The sequence below is a fragment of the Eupeodes corollae genome, chromosome 1 (assembly GCF_945859685.1).
Source record: "Eupeodes corollae chromosome 1, idEupCoro1.1, whole genome shotgun sequence".
Lineage (NCBI taxonomy): Eukaryota > Metazoa > Arthropoda > Insecta > Diptera > Syrphidae > Eupeodes > Eupeodes corollae.
This window is the reverse complement of record NC_079147.1, coordinates 101386383-101410890: the sequence shown is the minus strand read 5'-3', so window position 1 is coordinate 101410890 and position 24508 is coordinate 101386383. Positions and strand designations below refer to the sequence as shown.

Genomic DNA, 24508 nt, shown 5'->3' with positions numbered 1-24508 from the left:
ATATTTATTTAAATTCCGTTGATTCGTTATAATTTTTGTTTTTCATACACAGATGGTTTGGTTTTCTCGCAAAGCGTATTTTTTGTATAAATTTTCCATCATGGTTTATGATTTCGAAAGAAGTTTGATTTTTTCTTGGAAGAAATTATGGCTTGAAAATTAATTTGCAGTCTTTCAGTTTTAGTAATAAATTTATTCTCAGAGAAGATTTAAGGATTTCCTCGAAATTTAAGGGTCAATAAATATGATGAAGGATTAAATACTCAGAAAGAAAAATTAATGGTCAATGATGGACACTTTTGGAATATTGATTCTTTTTTTAAATTTAAAGAAAAACCATTTTTGAGTATAAAAATGTAGAATTCGTTCATGGATTATATTGTGCTACGATGGAGTAAATATGCTTATAATGAATTTTGCAGTTTTATTCATTTCAAAAATAATGGAATTTCGGAAACAAAATATTTAAAAAAATACCATTGCAATTTAAGATGAATTCAAGCAGTGTTAAAAATATTGGCACATTCTGCATTTTTCCAGAAGACGAAATATTTACCTTGTTTTCTCTGAATAGTAAAATTTAACACAACCATATTGTTAACCTTATTTGTACTATTTTTAATATTGATTCAAATAAAAGAAAGAGCATTTTTGACATTTAATAAGAATATTAAAATTATTATTTGTATGAAATATAACGTTGATAAACTTTTTGTTGTGCGTTCTTTTCTTCTAAAATATGTTGTGTTAAGAGTATGTATAAATTGTGGTTTCTTCCTATAAAACTGTGACTTTAGAAAACTCAAGGTGGTGCTCCAATCCTGTGCTCGGTCCTTAGCTAGATGTGTCCAGTTGCGATTGGGTGAGGTCACTTTCCACTTGTGCGCTCGCTCTGATCCGCGGTCTTTCTCTACTGCACTGTCCTTTCGGTGTGGATTCGAAGACTTTCCGGGCCGGAGCATTGGGTTCCATGCCGTTGGATTTATATCCTTCTAACTTTAAAGTCTACGTCACTGTACAGCCCGTGCAGCTCGTCGAACCATATACTTCTCCACTCAGCTACTACATATATGTCATTTTAACCTCATTAACCACTAAGTTCATTACTCAAAAAAGCCCCATTTACATCACGCTGACTTTTTCCAAATATCTCATCAGCATATTCCAGTAATTTGATAGAATTTTTGAAAGATGATGACGTGGGAGCTCTGCACAATTCTTTCAAGTTCGATGTTAAGGAAATCGCATGACAGCGGATCACATTATCTAAAGCCTTTTTTGACATCAAAAAGAGGAAGATACAGATGCGCTAATCGGTGTGGACTAGGCGTTAACCCACAAAAAACCGACCTTGTCCTCTTCACAAAGAATTACAAAGCCCAACTCATTGACCCTTTCCTCATAAACGGTGTACCACCTAAATTCTCTGAGCAAGTAAAATACTTGGGTCTCATTTTGGATTAGAAATTAAGTTGGAAACCTACCATTCAAGTGAGAATAAACAAGGCCACACTAACCCTGTTCTCCTGTAAAAGGCCATTGGTAATAAATGGGGCCTACAGCCCCGCATTACACACTGGCTATATATTTCGGTCATAAGGCCGATCCTTACTTATAGAGTAGCACGATTTGTCGCTAAATATAGCGACAAATCGCGACAAACTCAGCAAAGTCCAACGAACAGCCTGCCTATGTATGGAAGGAGCACTTCGCTCTACCCCCTCCGCCTCACTTGATTTTCTGTTCCATCTAATACCGCTTTACTTTTTCAGCAAGAAAACGGCTGCTAATCCAGCCATACGGCTTCAAGCCTCCTCTTTGTGGATCAATAATGGAATTGGCCACACCACTATTTTGAACTCGTTCAGAACTGTAAACGGTAATATTGACTACACCATACCCCATTCTCAGTTTAATAACTATAGCTTCAAAGTGACAATACCTCCCAGGGCTTCTTGGGAGTATAGATCATTTTTGAACGATGATCCTATAAACTTTTATACAGATGGATCAAAAACGGTGGATGAGGTTGGTCGAGCGTATACTCAGATAGACTAAACTTAAGTCTCTCCTTTCATTTACCCGATTATTGTAGCGTGTTCCAAGCTGAAATCCTGGCTATAAAAGAAGTCCTATTATGGCTTAGAAAAAACGTTATATCAACTAATGATATACGCATCTTCTGGGATAGCCAAGCTGCGTTAAAGTCCCTAGAATCTGTCTCCACTAACTCACTAACAGCTCTTAATTGTCGATCATCTTTTACGGAGATGGCTACACAGTTCAACATTCACCTTTTCTGGGTGCCGGGCCATAGAGATATTCCATTAAATTGCAAAGCTGACGAACTTGCGAAATGCGGAACAACTTTACCTCTGCTGGCTCACAATGCTAGTATAGGTATCCCCTTAGCTACATGGAAACTCATGCTAAAGCAAGATATCATAGAGAAAACAAACTTCAGGTGAAATAATACCACCACCTGTTTAGCGACTAAACTAATTTGGCCTAATCTTAGCGCCTGGCGCTCAAAACAATCAATCTCTCTGAGAAGATTGCACATTAGCTACGTTATTGGTGTCCTGACTGCGCACTGCTTGATAGATTGGCCTGCTATTCGACTTGGAGCCCCTGCAAATGATTTCTGTAGGAGTTGCATGGACGAGGAGGAGGAGGAGACAATCTCTCTTCTTCTGTGCACATCTCCTGCCTTATCACAAAGACTTAGAATCCATCTTGGAGACTACTACTTCAACGATACCATCGATTTAAACAATTCTGACATTATTTATCTCCTACGCTTCATTCGGAGCTCCAATTGGTTCGACAAGTTAAACTAATGAACTGATCCATGTGGTATCACAACGGACCATACTTTGGTCTAAGTGTGTTGGACTTCCCAACCAACAGCCTCTTTAACATAACCTAACCTTACCTAACCTATAATATCTGGCCCGATTCACGACACAAAATGCACCAAATCGTGGTCCGCTAAAGGTCGACTTATGCTTTAGGGTGCACTATCACGCAGACTTTGGCTGATCGTTAAATTAACTTTTGGTTATAAATATATTCTCGACACTTCCAATAAACAACTCCTCAAATATTTCAATACAGAAATATATTTTGCTTCAGGTAGTATTAAAGTTTCAAAGCTTTCGAGAAACATTTTATTTTTATTTTTGTCGCAACAGACACCAAAATGAAACCTCTTTGAATTCGTTAGAATCATTAACCAGAAATAACAAATGTATCCAAGGACTTCGACTTGAAGTAAACAATTCTTGGAATTATTATTTTTAATTCTATTGAAAATATGAAAACATAATTTTTTGAATTGCTGGGCGAAATTAAACTATTTTTATTTTTAGGAAGAAAATATGTTTGAAAATAAATTGAAATTGTTTTTCCTTTAATTTTGTTTATGATTTCTTAAAAAAACTATCATAATTTGAAGTATAGCCAAACAAAAGAAAATATTTCTCTTCATTGTTTTATTCTTGACTGAATAAGATTGTAGGTATAACATCTTAAATCCACTTATTGTGACCCATGGGCTTCACAGTTCAGGCTTATTTACGTTACTCTTTTTCTCTGATTCTTAAATTTTAATTTTCAATTTTTTTAAGGAATTGGACAGAGCTTATTTCAATAAGAGGTTTCATTTTGAAAAACCTGCTTATAAGGATGTTTCAGGTTTTTTACACTTCACAAATAAATACTAAGCCATTACTTAAAATGAAACGATAGACTATTGAAAAAAGCATGTAAATTGTTGAAACTCACTAAAAATTCTTTGTGGATCTTTAAAAATAAGGCATTCCACGAATGACATCACACCATTAAATGTGCAGAGACCCATGTCTTAACGGTTTTAAAACTCAGTTGACAAAAAAACTCAAACTGGTCGGATCGATTGATTTTCATCGAAAAAAAGTCATCTTTACTGATGAGGCTTATTTTCTCCTCGTAGGTTATGTTCCACGCAGAATTATCGAAAATGAGATAGGGTTAAATGCAACGGACCTAAAGAAAACGCATGGTTTGATTCAAACTGTAAGCTTATTATGGTGCAGGAGGTAAGTTTCCGTTGTTTTAAGGCCAATTAAACTGAAGAAAACCGGAATAAGTTCAAGCAAAGGAAAAGGAAAGCCTGCAACGTCCATAATTGATGAACCAAATTTTTACAAGACCAAAAATTACGGGAAACAATACTTCAATGTCTCAAAAACAGTAAAAATGTTTGGACATACGCAAAAAACATGATGAATTCCTTCTCAATTCCCACGTTCATTGTCCATAACACTTCATATCTTAGCTTTTTCGAGAAATCATATCTCTTTGCTGGACCGTTCGCCGCCAGTGAGTGTTATGACCGCCTAGCCTAAGCGCATTAGTCATCTTGTGGCGCAAATCTTTTTTCGCACACGTATTGTGGCGAAAGTCCTACAAGATCTGATCCGGATGGTACCCCCGCGTTTTGCGACGGCAAAACCACTGCTTTAGCTTTTACATCCTATTCATCAGGTACCGTTCCGAGTAGATGGAAAACAGCATTTGTCTAGCCTATTCCCAAAAATGGTGAAACCTACTCCATTTCTAATTATCGACCGATAGCATTTACAAAAAGAGAGAGGTTCTACGCAGTGTGTGCCGCGACAATCGTAACTACATCAACGCATTGGCGCAAGAAGCAGAAGAAGCTGCAAACAGGTGCGACAGCAGGCCCGTTTACAGAATACCCAAAGAGCTGACCGGTGCACAAAGCTCAAAGCAATACCTAATAAAAAAAGAGGCTGGGATGCGACCCACACTGATAACTTCCCATCCCGTCTGTCGATTTGTCTTGCTTAAAAGTTTGTCTATATGTACTAGTATCAATTTTACCAAATTTGCGTACTATTTTTTATAGATTTTATTTTTTATGAAAAACGGACTGTTTGAATCCAATATTTTTAGTTTTTGAAAAGCTATTTGAGTCGAAAGTACATTTTTACCAAGTTTTAGTATTGTTTTTTTTTTAGAGTTTTATTTTTTGTAAAAAAACTGTCAACTCGATTTTCTTCAAAATTCTATCGAACGTTGAAAACAATATTTTCTATAAGATAAAATTAGTTTGAAGCCAATATTTTATAGTTTTGAAAAGATATTTGAGTCGAAAATCAATTTTTACCAACTTTTGTAAAATTTTTTTTTAGGTATTTAATTTTTTGTACAAAAACTATCAATTCGATTTTTTACAAAATTTTACTAAATGTTAACAACAATATTTTTTGGAAGATAAAAGTAGTTAAAAGCCAATATCTACAATTTTTGAAAAGATATTTGAGTCGAAAATCAATTTTTACCAGTTTTTATAAATTTTTTTTAAGGTTTTTATTTTTTGTAAAAAAACTGTCAATTCGATTTTTCTCAACATCTTTCAGAATGCTTAAAACAATATTTCTTATAAGATAAAATAAGTTTGAAGTCTAACTTTCAAGTTTTTGAAAAGATATTTGAATCCATATTCAATTTTTACCAACTTTTGTTAATTTTTTTTCGGTTTTTAATTTTTTATAAAAAAAACTGTCAATTCGATTTTGTTCAAAATTTTGTTGAATGTTGACAACAATATTTTTTAACAGATAAAAGTAAATTAAAGCCAATATCTCAAATTTTTGAAAATATATTTGAGTCGAAAATCAATTTTTACCAACTTTTATTCATTTTTTTTTAGGTTTTTATTTTTTGTAAAAAAACTGTCAATTCTATTTTCCTCAAAATTTTACTGAATGTTGAAAACAATATTTTTTATAAGATAAAATAAGCTTGAAGCCTAAATTTTAAGTTTTTGAAAAGATATTTGAATCGATTTTTAATTTTTACGAACTTAGAGTAATGTTTTTTTTAGATTTTTATTTTTTATAAAAAAAACTTTCAATTCGATTTTTCTCAAAATTTTATCAGATTTCAAAAACATTATTCTCCGTTGCTCGAAATTGTTTTGGAGATGAAATCATATGTTAGTCGTTAAATTTAGGAGGTGACAAATTTTTTTTTTCAGTTTTTTTGATTTAGAAAAAAAACCGTTAAATAGATTTTTTTCAAAAAATATATTTCTTTGAGATTACGTTACAGTTTATTATATAAAATTTAATTCAAGTCTCTATTGTTTTTGGTTCGTAAGATATTTAGGGTTAACCAAAATTTTCACCTTTTTTTTAAACTGCTATGGTAAAAAAACCACCCACGCAATTTTCTTGAGCGCCTTTTCTGCATCTTTCTGCCTTATTATCTGTATAACAACATTTATTTGAAGTCGATATCTCTTCTGGTTCTTGAGCTATGGACGACGAAAAAACGTCGCGAACGTACGGACGTACGGACGTACGGACGTACGAACGTACGTACACACGCACGCACAGACATCTTTCTAAAAATCTTTTATTTCGACTCTAGGGACCTTGAAACGTCGAGAAATGTCAAAATTTTCAATTTGACAAATCGGACCCATTACAATAACTTCCTATGGGAAGTTATTAAGTAGACGGTATTGTGATAAGTTCGGTGGATGAGCAAGTTAGAAGGTGGAAAGAACACTTTTCCTCAGTTTTAAACCTATTATTTGCAAACAACGTGCAGACAATGCCTGAATAAACTAATCCCCGAATCCGCACCGCACCTCCCAGTAAAGATGAGATCGTTGTGCAGTTAAAGCACTTAAGAACAACAAATCGGTGGGACTTGATGAAATTCCCACAGAGCTGTTACAAGCAGGGCCAACTTTAAGCGAGCTGCTTCATCCGCTCATAAAAGAAGCCTGGAACAACGAAAGCTTCCCTGATGAGTGAAAAGAATGATCGTCAAGTTCAATGGAGATGTTAAACAATGCAAAAACTGGAGAGGAAATTGCGGTCTACCTGCTGTTGCCAAATAGAAGCAAAAATCATACTGGAACACATCAGAGAACACCAGCAGGCTACACTCGATTCCGAACAATCAGGATTCCGCGCTGGATTCCTGTATTGATGATATCAACACCCTGCGAAGCATTATTGAACATTGCGATGAATATCGATCACCACTACACCTGCTGTTCATCGACTTCGAGAAGGCCTTTGATAGCGTTAACAGGGAGTTTGTCTGGTTAGCTTTGTGGAGGAGAAGCATCCCATCCATGGCATCCACGTGACACGTTTCGCACGATCGATGGTTGGTTGTCAGATGATTTTGAAATCCGAAGTGGAGTCATACGGGACTGTATTCTGTTGCCAATATTGTTTTTGTTATTGATAAGCGATGTACTACTTTCAGCTCTGTCAAGTAGCGGAAGGACCCAATGGACTTTGACATCCTATTTAAAACACTTGGATTAGGATTAGGGGGATGATGTTTGCTTACCCTCTCATAGGATCATGGAACTCCATCAAATGACAACAAGTGTGTAGAGAGAAGCAAAAACCGTGGGGCTTTAAAAAATTAATTACGGCAAAACAAAAATGATCAGCCTCGAAACCCGACCATCCTCTCAAATAACTATTTTCTCGCAACCGGTGGAAAAGTGGAGAGCTTTCAATACCTTGGAAGTATCGTTTCCATCGAAGGCGAAACCGAACAAGGTGTCATCTGCCCTATCGGCAAAGCAAAAGCGGTGTTCGGTATGCTGTCAGAAATTTGGAGGAATAACATTCGCAGAAATGACGAATCAGAACTTGGAAGGTTACCTCAGACATAACAAGAAAGCTGCAAGCCTTCGTAAAGAGATGTCTTCGTAACATCTTAAGGATTTTCTGGCCAAACCGTATATCAAATGAGGTTCTTCATAGAAGGACAGATTATGAATTTATAATACGAAGACGTAAGTGGCAATGGATTGAACATACGCTTCGAAAAGGTTACGATTGCATTACAGGCCAAGCAATGCAGTGGAATCCGCTCATACAAGAAGGAAAAAGAGATGGACAACCGTAATCAGCGACACTAGGCAAGAGTTTGGAAGAAGTTGAAACACATCTCCAAAAACCTTACATTATGGGGCGTAGGCGTAGTAGAGGCCCTACGCCCCTTACTTCCCAACGGACTTAATAGGTCTGAACACCTGAGTAAGTCAGTAAGTTTCCATGATTATGGAAACGCTGATTAATTGTCAGCTCAAGAAATATCTCGAAGATCGAAAGCTTCTTAATGACCGACAGTACGGCTTTCGCAGCAACAGGTCCACAAGTGATCGATCTCATGGTTCATCACACCGAACAGTAGAGCAAATCTTTACATCGTTTTGGAGAAATTTAGATTTCTGCATTTGATAATTTAAAAGCATTTGAAAGAATTTGGCATCAAACTCTCTTATCAAATATGCGTGCTTTCGGTTTTCATAGATTGGTAATTAAATTAAACATGAAAACCACAAAAAAATGCTGGTGTGCCCCAGGGCACGGTTCTATTTCCAACTCTTTCTCATTTTTATTAATGGTCTTCTGTCTACACAACTTCTAATCCAATACATTGTTTCGCTGGTGACAGTACCACCTTATCATATTTGTTTTCAGAATCACATCCCTTTTTTTCAAATGTGCGAATAAAAAACCGCTTGGAATTCTTTGCTTCGAAAACCCAATGTCTTGTAGGAGACTGAACATCTCAATATTTACGGTATGTGTATCCCTACTTAACCTTTTGTGGAGCGATCACATACGCGATGTCGCCAAAAATGCCTCAAAATGTTTGGGTTTTCTCATCTCTGATTAGGATGATATAAACAATTCTTATACAAGTCCAAAGCTTGAATATAACTGCCCTATCTCTGCTTGTGCTCCTGCAACTTACGTAAACTTCTTGGACAGTATTGAACGTAGAGCATTTAGATTGATTGGTGATAATACCTTCCATCATTGAATCTATTACGTCGCTCTAACATCGTCGAAAAGTTTCTTGTCTTACCCTTTTCTAACGTTTTTTTTAGCTTTTTGTGTTCTAGAGAAATAGCCAACTGCATTTCTGCCCTTAAACAATTCAAACGTAATACTTGCGCTTCTAGGAATAGTCGTGAGTATACTCTGAAGCCCAACCTCAGTCGTACCGTCGAAGACAAAGATTCATTCTGTAGCCGTACTACACGAATGTGGTTATGATTTTTCAATAGAATGTCTACATTCTACACAACGAAACAATAACATTTTTGCATGAAAATCTTCTAGACTGTGATATTTTGTGGAAAGTTGTTTACAATTTGCCACCAAAGCCTTGTTATTCAATAACTTTAGACTTTTTCCCTTGTAGCTATGTGAAATATAAGGTCTTTGATGCCAATAATCCACAATCAATTGAAGACTTTAAAGATGGAATTTGTGAGTTTATCGAAAAATATCATTTTGACTTGTTAAGTATTAAACTACAAAAATGAAACTCCTTCTGATTAACTTCGACATAATTTGACTTATATTGTTTTTCATTGTTGACACAGAATTAGGCTAAAATAGTTGTTTAATAATAATAATAATAAATACAATGAATTGTACGTTATTTGCAAAATAAAGTTCGTTTACAGAAGACTAATCTTTAGCAAAATTTAAAAAAATACGCAACATTTGTCTTTATTTATAAAAATATTTAAAATAATAAGCACCTGTAATAATAATTAATGGATTAAACATGATTTATGTACTCATATACACATCGTGCTTTTAAATATCCAAATAAATTATTCAAAATAAAAAAAACTCCAACATTGCTTGACCTCAATTTTTCCAATGGTTCTGAAAAATCATCATAATTAATATTAATACAAAATCAAGTGAAATCAATCATACACAGCCCACCCCCCCACCCCCCTCTCCCATCGACCATCTTTCCATTCTCCCTTTTGAAAAACTCTATACTTTGGAATTGATATAGCATTTACCTAGAATTTAATCAAGCTGCTGATAATGATGCTAGGGATGATGCTAGGGATGAATCTTTCTGCGTGCTACGTTTATTCATGTCGACAAGCTATAAATTTCAATACAAATTAACGATGAATCTTGGTTTGGATTTACTTAATAAAAAGCAGATAGGAAGCTCTTCCATCAGCATCGCCATAAAATATATACTTTGCCTCAATTGAGAGTTATAGAATGATCAAAAATGTTGTACCTATCTATATATTTTTTAAATGAAAGCGGATATGTACTTTGAATCTTTTGAGATTAAAGTTCATAATTAAGGTGTATTTTTTTGCTTTTTTTATTGCGTGTTGTTTACTTTGATTCTCGTACGATTATAAATTTTAATTGATAACCATTAGCTTTGAAGAAGTGATAGAAGACGTAGATATGAAGTGCATTTCGAAATCTTAAGATAAGGAAGGATCAATACTTTTTGCATCTATGTGTTATTCTAAAAGAAGAACTCATCAAAGATAATATTGAGTCTAAGAAGAAAACGATACTTTAGTCTGTGTGAAGCAGCGTGAAGTATACCCATTCCACTTTACTATTTATTTAAAATCGAAATCTTTTGAAAGATGTGCACCCAGACGAGGAGCTTTATAAAGAACTCCTCCCTCTGCTCTATCCTATCCTATCCAACCATCATCAGTTTTTATAAATCTCACGCTAAGATCTCATTAACCCTTACACGCACATAGTGTTATTAAAAAACAAACAAAGTTGTATGATGGTTATAATTGACTATTAGGGTCAACTTAAACATAAAATTATAAAAAAATTTTAATTTTGTTATTTTTTCTGTGTTTTTTAACACGGGACAAATGTGTCCCAGTATGCGTCAAAGGTTGCGCAAATGACCGTTTTGAATAAAACTAATATTATCAATGTAAGGTGAAATTTATTAGATAAAGTGAATCAAATAATGCATATATCAAAGGAACTGAACATTTTTTATTGAAAACAAAGAATATTTTAATGATAATCTTGGAAACAATTTCTTTCCGATGTGAAACATAAGTGTACGTTGCATGTTGAACAAGTATTGTTAGTGCGATTTTCAACACGAGATTTGGCACATTGTACACACCTCTTCCTTATATTTGTTTTTACCATAATATGAGATGGCGTTCCCCTTGTTTGTAAGTAACCAATTCTTTTATTTGTCATAACTGTAGATGGTAGTGTTCTCTGACGAGACGAGAAATCAGCAATGAGGCAACGACTTATAACTTGTCGAAATTCTAGGCACGAAAGCAATGTTCCTTCAACTAGTTCGTCATCATGCAATTTGCTGTATATTATATAGGCGTTGTTCATTGCAATGTCGAGCAAATCAAAGAATAGTCTGAGATAATATTTGATTTTCGCTTTTCTATCAACTTCATAGCAAACTTTCCTTTGGTCCATCAAATCAACGCCTCCCATGTTCTTATTATATTTTACTACAACGTCGGGACATGTGACATTTATTTTCTCACCACTTCCGTGCATTCTTCTTTTCACCGTAGTAGTGGTAATTGGGGACAGGAAATTTGTCAACATAAAAACGGCTTTATTGTCCATCCATTTTATGAAGGAAATCCCTTGTGAGCTAGTCGCATATATTTGCCCTCTTTTCATCATTTTATCGGCAGGCAAATTTTTCGGAATATTCTTTCTATTTGAACGAACTGTTCCACAAGATCTTATGTTCATGTTTGCCAGTTTATGTTGCAGATTTGGAGAATTAAAAAAGTTGTCAAAATATATTTCACAACCCAAATTTTGAAGGTCGTTGCAAAGTTGTAAGACCACTGATTCTCCTAATCCAATTTCAGCAACACCTTGTTTTTTTCCAGTATACAGGTCAAACTGAAATAGATAGCCAGTCCTTGAATCACATCTGCACCACATTTTAAATCCCCATTTTACTGGTTTATTTTTGACATATTGTTTCATAATATTGTGACCTTTGAACTTAATCATATGCTCATCTATTGCTTGAGTTTTTGTGTTTGTCATAGCGTTTTGAAAACTGTCGTTGAAATGATCTAACACTGGGCGTATCTTATATGCTCTATCATATGAAGATTGACTTCTAGATGGTTCATTTGTATTGTCACTGAAATGTAGGTTCCTTCGTATTTCTTCGAAACGGTTGAGTGGCATTACGTTTGCAATGAAAGGAACTCCCATATCAGGATCTGATGACCAATAGCTGCGGAATGTAGGCAAGATGTGATATCCCATCACGTAGTTCATCCCCAGAAAGGCCTTCGCCTCTGCACTAGTGAGAGCGAAAGGTCTTCCATTTTGCAATGCGTATCGTTCCGATTCAGGTATAATAATTTCATCAAGTAATCGATCAAACTTTGCCACTGCATCGAAAATCTTCAAGGGAGTAAAATCAGTTGAAATCATAATTTCGCCATGTTTATATCCTTCTTGTTCATGGAAATGGTACGGGTCATATGAGTTTTTCCTCCAGTTGAACGACGGTGTCAAACCCGTCCTCGCTTCTACTCTTTGTTGCTGCCCTTGACTTTCTTCTACGTCCTGTACATTTTCGTCAACTGTATGTGAAGAGCTCGGTTCAATTTCAACAATTGAGAGACCTGCATCTATGTCTTGGGCCAAAAACTGCTGATCTTCTTCATCTAAGACCAATGCATCCTCGTCATCACTGTTATCAGCCACTAAAACTTCAAAAATCTCATTTTCGCGTAAGGAAAATTCATTATTCCTTCTTGAAGACATATTCTGAAACAAATGCATCAATATTTGTATTGCATTATAAGACAAATGTTCCCCCAAACTCATAAAAACTCCTATTTAGCGTAATAATGAAATGTACTAGAAAATACTCCTTTGGTGCATACTGGGACAACAGTGTCCCACTTCAATTATTCACAAAAATTCGTACCCTTTGTCATTGAAAAATAAGAAAAACAGATAAAATTAATAAAATACTTACCAAAGAATAATATGATCAATCACTCACTCGCAAAAAATCAAAAAATATTATAAAAACGAAAAAATAAATCAGACGTTCAGCAGACTAAAAACTTGCAAGTTCACCGCAATTTTTTTTTGTTTTTATTTGTTTTTTTTTTTATATTTGACAAAAATAATATGGTAAAGCCTTCTTTTAAGTTTACAAAAACAAACTCATAGCTTGATTTTACCGAATAACTTTTGCATAAAACTGTAAAAACTGTCGGGGACACATGTGTCCCATATGCGTGAAAGGGTTAAAAACATCGCGTTCCCTTGTAATTAAGAGTAAGATGATACAAATGCAATTTTAATCACGTGCTTCATTAAGCTCTTGGGAAGATGAGGATTTATTTGTATCTTTACCAACTTACCTACCTACCTAACCTACCTATTTTGGCTTCGCATCTTCATCAAACTCCTGGGCTTTGATTCTGCAGATGGTAGCTTAATGTAGAGTTATTTATTCACCTTAACGCTTCTTCCATCGCATCTCATCGCACATCGCATCGGTGGTATTTATTTCCATTCATGTGTATCCTTACACCTATCTATACATAAAGTATCTATACATAACACCCACACTTCTTCTTGGATGTAGGTATACATTCGCCTTTGATGTGAAAGATTCATTTAGGTTTTATTTTACAAAAGTAGAGTTGATGCAATTATTTTCAATTTCTACATTTTTTTTTAAATTTTATTTTTGAGTACACATCCATTATATTCGAAAAATTATATAAGTTCACAGTGAGAGTGAGAGTGAGTGTGAAAGAGTGATGAAAATGGAGAAGACTTAGACTTATTCACCGTGATAACCATAATTATGAGGTGGTGCATTTATATACCTCCTCATAGTCGTACATAAATGAAAGGATAAACATAATTTACACGTTTAATTGATGCGTCCATTTATCACTTAATTGTATGTGAATGGAGATTATAATTTTATATTTTAAAAAATATGTTTTTTTTTTGAATTTCCAGATGAATGACACGTTTCAACAGCCAGGACGATGGCATGACTTTATCCTTACGCCCGAGCACAGACCAGCATCAGAACCATTGACACACATCATGTCCTATACAATAAAGAATCTTCATCCGGGCGCGTATTATGAAGCGATTGTTCAGGCTAAAAACAGATATGGATGGAATGAGGTATGTACCGTACGTTCGCGTGCGTCGCTCGTAGTCGTACATTTATTTATTATGTTGTATATTCAAGTAGAAACAATTTATTTATCATTAAATGTGTCATAAACACTAATTGTTTGATCCTTCGGGACTATCATCGAAAAGGACAGATTTTTATTTGTATTTAATTTGTTTAATTACGAATTGGATAAGTAAATCAGAGAGGTTTATGTTGAGAGTCTTTTTTCACTTTGATAAATTGGATTTTCAGACAGCTTTAAAAAAATTCAAATTTCCATTATATAAATACAGCTTTCCATTAAGGCTTTTGATGATGATGGATCTTTAACAGTTCTGGTAGAAATAAAAACTTTATTGTAAATCGATCTTATTTTTAACTTCCAATAGGAAGTTATTGCAATCGGTCAAACTAGTCAAATTGAAAATTTGACAATTCGAAAATTAAATATTTTTAGAGTGTTGCCTGTGCGTGCGTATGTACGTACGTTTGCTAAGTTTTTTTCTACGTCCATAGCTCAAGAACCAGTGGAGCTACCGACGGACGATTCAAGAAGTTTTGTATCCCAACTGATCTGGTTATAATTTACAAAGCTTTTGTTTGTCAAAAACTAGAGTATAATTCTCTTATTTGGGCTTCTGCCCCAATTACGTACGTAAGTCTTCTGGATAGAATTAAAAAGGGAGCTGTTAAAATGATACATGATCATTCACACTTTTCTAATTACTCGCAGTATTTACAATTATTATTAGGGTATTCATAACCCTTTCCTAAAACTTAAGAATTTTAACTAACAATGAATTATGAAAAACAGTTAAAGGTTTCAAAAACTGCTTTTTCTAGACACTTTCTATTGAATTAAATAATAGCCCTCAAGACGGAATTTTTCATTTTAACTGTTCTTTATTGAATTTTATGTATTTTTCCCAAATTTAAAATATTAACAGCAAAATATTGTATTTTGCTTTACCTATTTATTGAAAAATTGATATAGAACCGTAAAAATTGTATTCAATTTTTTAATTTAGAAAAAATCTATTTGAAGCTTCTTACGAAAAACAATATCGAATATTATTTTTCTGTTCTAACCTTCTTCCTATAGGAAGTTATGCAATCGATCCGATTAGTCGAATTGAAAATTTTGAATTTTCTCGACGTTTCAAGTTCCCTAGAGTCGAAATAGAAGATTTTAAAAGGGATATCTGTACGAGCGTGTGTACGTCCGGGAGTCCGTACGTTCGGGATGTTTTTTTGGTAAATGTTGTTAAATTTAAAATATCTCATGAACCAATACCGCTAGAGACTTGAATTAAATTTTATATTACATCCTATAAATAGCATAGTAGACAACTCCCAAAAAAACCCATCGGCAGTAGCCATATTTTTGTATTTAAAAATCTATACAACCGAAAGTAAACCTGTCAGAATAATAATTTAAAAAAAAACACAAAAATAAGAAAATTTTGTGAAAATAAAAAGATAAAATTAATTTAAGCAAAAAAAAAATAATTAAAACTAATAAAATGGATAATTTTCAAGAAGAAATGGTAAGAAAACATCTGTAAATTGAGGTGTTTGCAGTCGATTTCAATGTTTGAACCAAACAATTTAACATAAAATAAAAACTTCAAAGCTTGAAGCTTGCCTCAATTCTTTATAAGCTTAATTCGAATCGATTCCGCTCGGGGATCGGAGTCGAGTCAAAATTTGTGAAGAATACACATGTGTGGAGGAGTTTGTCTTACAGATAATGCTTTATGGTCAGTTTTTTTGCATCTTTGCGTACATAAAATATAGTTTTGTTTTAACCAAATTTAAAAAAAAATTGCACATGGAGTAGGATCATTGTTTAACTTGAATTAAACTATATCACTTGCACTTCATAAGAAGCATCGAAACACCATTTGCATTTTAGAAAGAGCTGTCAAGCTTAATCGTTTTTAAATCATCTTGTGCGGTTTAAACACCAAAAAGATTTATTTAATCTAAATTGAGATAAACTTTGGTGGAAACACAGAAAAACTTTATTATCTTTTCTAATGTATCCTCTAATAAAATAAGCCCAGTTAGTCCATTTTCATTAACACAAATAAATAATATCAACAGTAACAGATTTATTTTTTCCCCAATGGAAAACACATGATTCCATAGAGATACGTATGCAATATCTATCGTACCAACATTTGAGAATGAAATCACGTAATATCTATTCGAGACTGTTAAAAATGTCAAAAACACATCCGTAGTAAGATTCTACTTTAACTTCTATCGCTTGTATTCATGCTGCGGATATTGTTTTTATTATTCGAGTAAAATCCTACTATTGATAGATTTTCCAGCAAAACACGGGTATTGTAACAGGCTTATTTTGAGATTCGAGTGACTAGATCTATTCGTTTCAATGAATTTTGTTTATTTTAAGATTCGAATGAAAAATATTCATTGCAGAAAATGAACCGAAATTAACCTTATTTTGGAGATCAGCTGTTCTTAATGATTTGACATTTTTATTTGATTTAGTGTGAGCACACTACATTTTCATTTGTCTAAAATCTTATTTTCAATTCAGAGTTTGTCCAAGATTAACAGTTTCTGAAGTGAAAAATTAAGTGAAGTTAATGAAGTGATAAAGAAAAACAATCAAGACATGGAATTAAACATTTTTTCAAGTAAAGTAACCTTACTTACTTACTTACTTAAGGTGACGCTACAGTCCTGTGTGAACTAGGGCCTCACCCAACAAACTTCTCCATCTAGCTCGGTCCCTAACTAGATGTCTCCAGTTTCGCGCATCAAGTTGGTTGAGGTCACCTTCCACTTGTGCGCGCCACCTGATCCGCGGTCTTTCTCTACTGCGCTGTCCTGTGGGTGCGGATTCGAAGACTTTCCGGTCCGGAGCATTGGTTTCCATGCGCTCTACGTGACCCAGCCATCTTAGTCGTTGGACTTTTACCCTTCTGGCTAAGTCTACGTCGCTGTACAGCGCCTACTGACAGTTTGTCGTTCCATCTTCTCCTCCACTCCCCTTTGATGCATACGGGACCGTAGATCTCTTGAAGCGACCCAAGGTGCTTGCATCCGCTTTTGTCATAGTCCATGCTTCTGCACCGTATAGCAGGACGGGGATGATAAGGGTCTTATATAGCAACACTTTGGTCCCTCGAGAGAGGACTTTACCACTCAATTGTTTTCTTAGTCCAAAGCAACAACGGTTAGCAAGAGTTATTCTGCGTTTGATCTCAGCGCTGGTGTTGTTTTCTGCGTTTACAGCGGAGCCTAGGTAGACGAAGTCCTTGACTACCTCAAAGTTAGGTCTGCCGATTGTGACGTTTTGACCAAGACGTCGGTGTTGTATGTCCTTTCTAGACGACAGCATGTACTTCGTTTTGCCCTCATTAACTGTTAAACCCATTTTTGGCGCCTCTGCCTCAATACTTGAATGTTTGATCAACTGTGGACTTTCCTGGTCTAAAACCACACTGATAAGGACCTATCAGGTTGTTGACGATGGGCTTTAGACGTTCACATATTACGGCAGAGACGATTTTAAGTAAAGTAACCATTTTGGTTTAAATTTCCATGTTGTGTTTATACCGTTTAAAGTGTAATGTTTATTTATCACACATGGTCACACTTTAAATTGAAATGAAAACAATCAAAGTTTATAAACTTCAAATCGTTGTAGTTTTTCTTATTTTGGACAAAGTAAATAATGGCAATAGTTTTGTTTCTTAATTCTAATGGCTATTGAGCTTCACGGCAGCATTTTTGCAAAACCGGTCAACATATATACGGTTTACAGAAATACCCTTTGCCACCTCCTCCATCAACCTTATCAGGACTTTTTTTTGCTCCCTATTGCTTCAATTAGAATGTGACTGTGCCCTTTATAAGATAACAAAAAAAAAAACTCGTCAATATAACCAATTTCGTTAAATTATCGTATAAAATTGTGAAAACTTACATGCTGATTTTGCTATTCACCAGAAAATATCTGAACGACACAAAAAAGGCATTTGATTCGAATCATTCGAAAGTCGAAGTTTACTTAGTTTTTTTTAAATGAACTTTCGATTGAATTAGCAAACTTTCGAATCGATCGAATATCAAAAAAAGAGGCTGGGATGCGACCCACACTGATAACTTCACATCCCGTCTGTCGATTTATCTTGCTTAAAAGGTTATCTATTTTTTGTAGATTTTATTGTTTATGAAAAAATGGACTGTTGGATTTTTATATAAAAATTACTGAATATCGAAAACAATATTTTCTGTGAAATAAAATAAGTTTAAAGCCAATATTTTTAATTTTTAAAAAGCTATTTGAGTCGAAAGTAAATTTTTACCAAGTTTTAGTATTTCAAATTTTTGAAAAGATATTTGAATCGAAAATCAATTTTTAGCAACTTTTATACATTTTTTTACGTTTTTAATTTTTTGTACAAAAACTGTTAATTCGATTTTTTTCAAAATTTTGCTGAATGTTAAGAACAATAAAGTAAAGTAAGTAAGTAAGTTTATAATTTTTTTTAGGTTTTTATTTTTTGTAAAAAATTTATCAATTCGATATTTTTCAAAATTTTATTGAATGTTGGCAACAAAAAAGTAAATTAAAGCCAATTTCTCAAAGTTTTGAAAAGTTATTTGAGTCGAAAATAAATTTTTACCATCATTTATGCATTTTTTTTAGGTTTTTATTTTTTTAAGAAAACTGCATTCGATTTTTCTCAAAATTTGTTCTAATATTGAAAACAATATTTCTTATAAGATAAAATTAGTTTGAAGCCTAAATTTTAAGTTTTTAAAAAGATATTGGAATCGATATTCAATTTTTACGAACTTTGAGTAATTTTTTTTTTTAAATTTTTATTTTTTATAAAAAAAAACTGTCAATTCGATTTCCTTAAAATTTTATCAGCTGTCAAAAACATCATTCTTCGTTGCACAAAATTGTTTTCGAGCTAAAATCATATTTTATATATTTTAGTCGTAAAATTTTGAAGGTGACAATTTTTTTTTAGTTTTTTTGATTTATAAAAAAACCGTTAAATGGATTTTTTCAAAAAATATACTTCTTTGATATCACTTTACAATTTTTTATATAAAATTTAATTCAAGTCTCTAGCGTTATTGGTTCGTAAGATATTTAGCGTTAACCAAAATGTTCATCTTTTTTTCAAACTGCTATGGTAAAAAAAAACACCCACGCAATTGTCTCGTTGTCTTGAAAACCCTTTCTGCATCTTTCTGCCTTATTATCTGTATAACAAAATTTGTTTTAAATCGATATCTATTCTGGTTCTTGAGCTACGGACAACGAAAAAAAAAGTCGTGAACGTACGAACGGACGTACAAAGTGTTCAGTTCATCCTTTGAAGGAACATATCTTTTAAAGCTATCTAAAGAACCATCATTCGTTAAATTGTTAACCATCCTTGTGTTTGTTTCAACATCAACATTGTCATCGAAAAGGGATAGAAGTACTGTTTCTTCGGTAAAATAGTATAAATGCTGACAAAATTTATTTAAAGCTGCAATTGAAATTGCCGAATCGATACGTTCGTAGTTTTTTAAGGCTTTTATAAAACCCAAGTCTTGAAATGGGGCCTTTACAGCCAAATTGCACCCAAGCCATGGTCGAACGTAAGTGGTGGTAATAAAAAAACAAATATCTTCAAGCCCTTCCCTTTCCTGCTTGCTTAATTTAAGCTGGGACTGCAATAAATATATTTTCAGTGAATAAATTGCTCTTGCCATTCATCTTTCTTGATGCATTGCACCTGGTGGTCGGATCTTAAATTCTTTGTTACTATTTCCTCCCAAAAATATGATAGAAAGCTCAATAAGCTCGCGGTAGTCATCTCTCACTATTGTTCAGCAGAATAAAAACCAAGCAATTCGTTTATTGTTGTTTCTCGGAAATGCTTTCTTTTAGTCTCACTGCAAGTTTGAACAGTAGAAGAATCGATATTTTTCCAATTGTCTCGAAACTTTTTAAAAAGGGGAATGTCTGGGCTTATTGTTACCTGCCGAGTTTTAGTTTCAAATACGCTTTTCAAAACAAGTCCATAAATGTGATGTCGACACCCAAAAAGTAACAATTCCCTTTCAAGTATCTGCTCTAAAAGCACACACGCACCATTGAAGCGTCCGGTATTTGATGCTGTTGTATCACAGCACATTATCTGTACATTACTTTCAAGGTTCCAATCACTTATTGCTCGATAAACAGCTGCAGATTGTTCTTTTCCAGAAGAATTTTCAAGCTTAGGAACAGAAAGGAGTTGTTCCTTACTATACCAAACGTTATAACGATAGGAAGTCGTTCTTCTTTGCAAGCTCTTACGGTAAGCCCAGGTAGTAATTTTCCATCCCAGTGAACAGTAACAACTTCAGGAACATCATTTCCGAAATCAGTTTTTATAGATGCAGCTCTTTTTTTTCTCATCTGCGTCCGAACACGTTGAATTGAGGATTTATTGATTGGAAAATCTTCACCGTTTAGTCTGAGGGCTTCTACTGTAGCCTGAAGAATATAAACAGAATCTCGAATGCTTAGTTGGCATCTGTCTAGGACTGATACTAGATTAGCACTGAGAAATTCTTTTCTTCCTCTTTTTTTCAAAATTTCAGATTGTACTGTTTCTGTTTCAATTGTTGTTGGCGGATGTTCTATCATCTTCTAAAAATTTAATTTTACTTGTTATCGAATCTAAAAATGACGATACCTATATACTAGCAAATATTTTGGGACATACGCTATTTCCCTACATAAACTGCATGACATACTTTGATTGAAAGTCGGGTATAGTAAATGAATTTCAAATGATGCAAAAATTTGTTTACAACGGTTTTAAGCTCTAACGAACAAAATCATGCCGTGTGCGTAAGAAAAAAAAATTGTTGGAAAATAAGGGACACCCTAGTACACACGCACACACAGACATCTTTCTAAAAATCTTTTATTTCAACTCTAGGGACCCTCGTCGAGATATGTCAAAATTTTCAATATGACAAATCGGATCCATTACAATAACTTCCTATGGGAAGTTAAAAATTAATAAAAGGTGGTAAAAATTGATTTTCGACTCAAATATCTTTTCAAAACTTTGAGATTATGGCTTTCAGCTATTTTTAACTTTCAAAAAAAATTGTTTTTAACTTTTGAACAAATTTTGAGAAAAATCTTATTGACATTTTTTTACAAAAAATGAAAACATAACAAAATAAAATGCACGACTGGGTCGCACGAACTTGCTCCTGTATGCAAAGAGTCTGTTAAAAAAAGTACTTACATGAGATTTAAAAATATACCTGCAAAATAAGTTTGGCTTCAAAGACATAAATGCCATTTGAATTGTCAAAAAAACCGCACGATCTTTGTATATGAAAACCATAGTACTCTCATGAGCAGAAACTTTAAGGGCGACCAGATGCCAAGTCGTTGGCATGGCGTTAAAAAAGTGGAGAAATTCAGCGGTAGCGAGAGAAAAATATTATTTCCATTCCCATAATAGGCCAGCAGAATAAGGGAGATAATTAATTTTCGACCCAAAAAGTCAACACAATTTCCTTCATTTTATTTGAGTCTATCCTCGTATATGTTTTCACATAAAGAGCTTCCATATGAAGGTTGATGAATTTGTTTTTGTTTTATTTATATCAAAACTTTATATAACAAACAAAATGGCTTAATATTGTATCTAATAAGGGGATGAAACAAACTTTTGCATGCTTAAGTCAGCTGTTTAGGATCTTTTACCGATATTTGTTTTTATTTACATTCATAAGTCTGCTTTTACTTGGGTACGATCTTTGTATATGAAAAATGGTTTCTATTATCAATAAAGCTTCAATGCATTTCATATAGATTCAACTTGTTCCTTAAAAGCTTTTTTCCTTTAGATAGCTTTATAGTAATTTTATATTAGAAGAACCAGGATGGAAAATAAATAAGATAAGAAAGAGGCATGACCATGAATGTTTAAATTGTAAAGCGATCGCCTATTGGTTGTGATGTTAGGTATCAGGTAGATGTCTAAAACGAATAAAGAATAGTTCATTGGTGTGCTTAGCTTTATGCAGATAGATAGATAAGGACATGTTAATGATGATAATGAAGGAATGATATTGGTGGCTAGAAGGTACATACTACATTCCTTCTTTACTACAAGTTTTCAGCGCTAACATGGAGTTTTTACGTTCAGTTTATTTATTTTGTTAAAGTTTAAAAAAATAACAAGCATACATACAGGTACAAGAAATTGCTATTCATTGTGTTGTTTAAGGTCAGGCTTTTGAGCGTTTTGGATTTTAGTTATGAAGTGACACGTAAGCAGTAGTTGTAGAAGTTGTACGTAAAACCTTTATAGGTAGGTATAATGTGTATGCGTTGAAAAAGTGATTCTAATAGTAAATACATATACTCTTTCTGGCCCGTTTCTTTAACTTGTACTAAGTTTATATAGGTAGGCGAGGGAAAGTAAATCATGTGTGAAACAACCTTATTCGTAAAGAATAATATTTTAAAATCACATATACAAAGTTAATAAGATAATACTTCTTGATAGACACTTTAAAATAGACTGTTGATTAAATATATCATATGTATTCGTTAATCCGATACAGTTGCGCTACATGGGCGGCCATTGTTGGTATTTACAATAATTTTAGTTATAAAAATACATAAATATGTACCAAATGCACTAATTTAGATAAAAGCTAGGAATGTAATTACAATTTTGTTAAAATAATGCGCTCTTTCGGGCTCATGCACAGTTAAAATATTAAAAAAAAAATATTTTAAGATTCAAAATTTCGCCCGAAAAATAAGTTTGTCTTCAAAAATTTGAATGCCATTTTATAAATAAAAAAACATTTGATTTTTCAAATTTTTTTTTTGAAAATCGTTAGAGCTGTTTTTTTTTAAATTAATTTTTTATATATAAAATTTTTCAATTTTGTTCTAAAAATATTTTTGGTACGCAGTTGTTTAGAGATTGTTAATATACGATATACGTTTGAATTTCGTAAAAAAATGTTGACCCGTTTTTGAGATATCGAATTTTGAAAAAATGAAATTCAATATTTTTTTAAAAATCCAAATAACAAAAAATTGCACTTTTGATAATCAAATATTGTTAAAGCAATATAAGAGGTTATTCAGAAAAAAAATTATTGAAATCGGTTTATAAGTTGCTGAGAAAATTAAAAAACAAAATAACGGTTCTATGAGTGGTACCTTTCCTGAGCAATACAAAAATTTGTTTTTCTTATTAAAAGCAGCCAAATTAAAAAATAAAATTTTAGAGAAAATTTAAAGAAAATTTATCGGTTTGTTTTTGAGAAAATTCAAATTTTCGTTTTTTGACCAAAAAAATTGTATGGTGGCCACTGTTAGTTTTGATCTTAAAAAAAAAATGAAAAAAACGCCTAACGCGAATCTGCTCAAAACCTTAACTTCCAAGTTTGAACTCAATACACCCAATGGTTTAGGCTGTAGGAGCGTGGACAGACAGACAAAACCGACCGGACGGAATCGCGGGACCCACTTTTTTCGACTTCTCTAACATGGTAATATCATGTTTGATTAAAATCTCGAGTTCGAAATTTTGCACGAATGCAAAACTTGCCATATAGTTCCTATATGTCGCAAGTAAAAATACAATACTTAAATTTGGGAAAAACTTACTTACGATTCAAAAAGCTTTTAAAAATTATACATTTTGTCTTCAAATTCTTTTTATTTCACAGAAAATATTGTTTTCGATATTCAGTAGTTTTTTTTTATGAAAATTCAACAGCCCATTTTTTCGTAAAAAAAATTAATTAAAATAGTTAGCAAATTTGGTAAAAATTGAGGTTCTCGATATCTCTTAAATTCATTTCATTCATCCAATTTGTAAAAATTTAAGAAATGCTACTTAAATCGGTAAAAAATTATTTTCGACTGAAATTTTATTTAACAAAACACGATTTTCAAAATAAACTATTTCTTTATATGAAAAATGTTGTTGGTAATTTTTAAATTTTGAAGAAAAAATCAACTAACAACTTTTTTAACCCAAAACGAAAACCTACACACTTTTAAGGAAGACTAATCGACAGACGGAATGGAAAGTTATCAGTGTGGGTCGCATCCCAGACTCTATTTTTCTTTTTTGAAGTCGATATCTCTACTGTTTCTTGAGCAATGAATGACGAAAAAAGCTTCTGAAAGTACGAACGCACAGACATCTCTCTAAAAATCTTTTATTTAGACTCTTGTAACCTTGCTGTATTTTCACTTGAAGTAATTTCGAAAAGTATTCGAATTTATGAAATCTATCGAATGATAGACCCTTAAAAGAAATTCACTCGATTTTCGATTTATTTTATAGTTCGCTTGATTTGGTTAACTAAACGTATTATCTTAAAATAAACATTGAGTCAAAAGAGTGTTTTTTATGCATAACCAATTCATTTTTAA

The 24508-nt window shown here is 33.2% G+C and overlaps 1 protein-coding gene across 1 annotated transcript in view; it reads left to right on the top strand.

Moving 5' to 3' along the window:
- The window catches only part of LOC129942535 (uncharacterized), a 39186-nt gene that overhangs the window by 10519 nt on the left and 4159 nt on the right, over positions 1-24508 (top strand). Inside the window, exon 3 of the mRNA XM_056051516.1 lies at positions 13872-14045. Within this exon, the coding sequence (XP_055907491.1) occupies positions 13872-14045 (174 nt within the window). The remainder of the gene's footprint in view (positions 1-13871; positions 14046-24508) is intronic.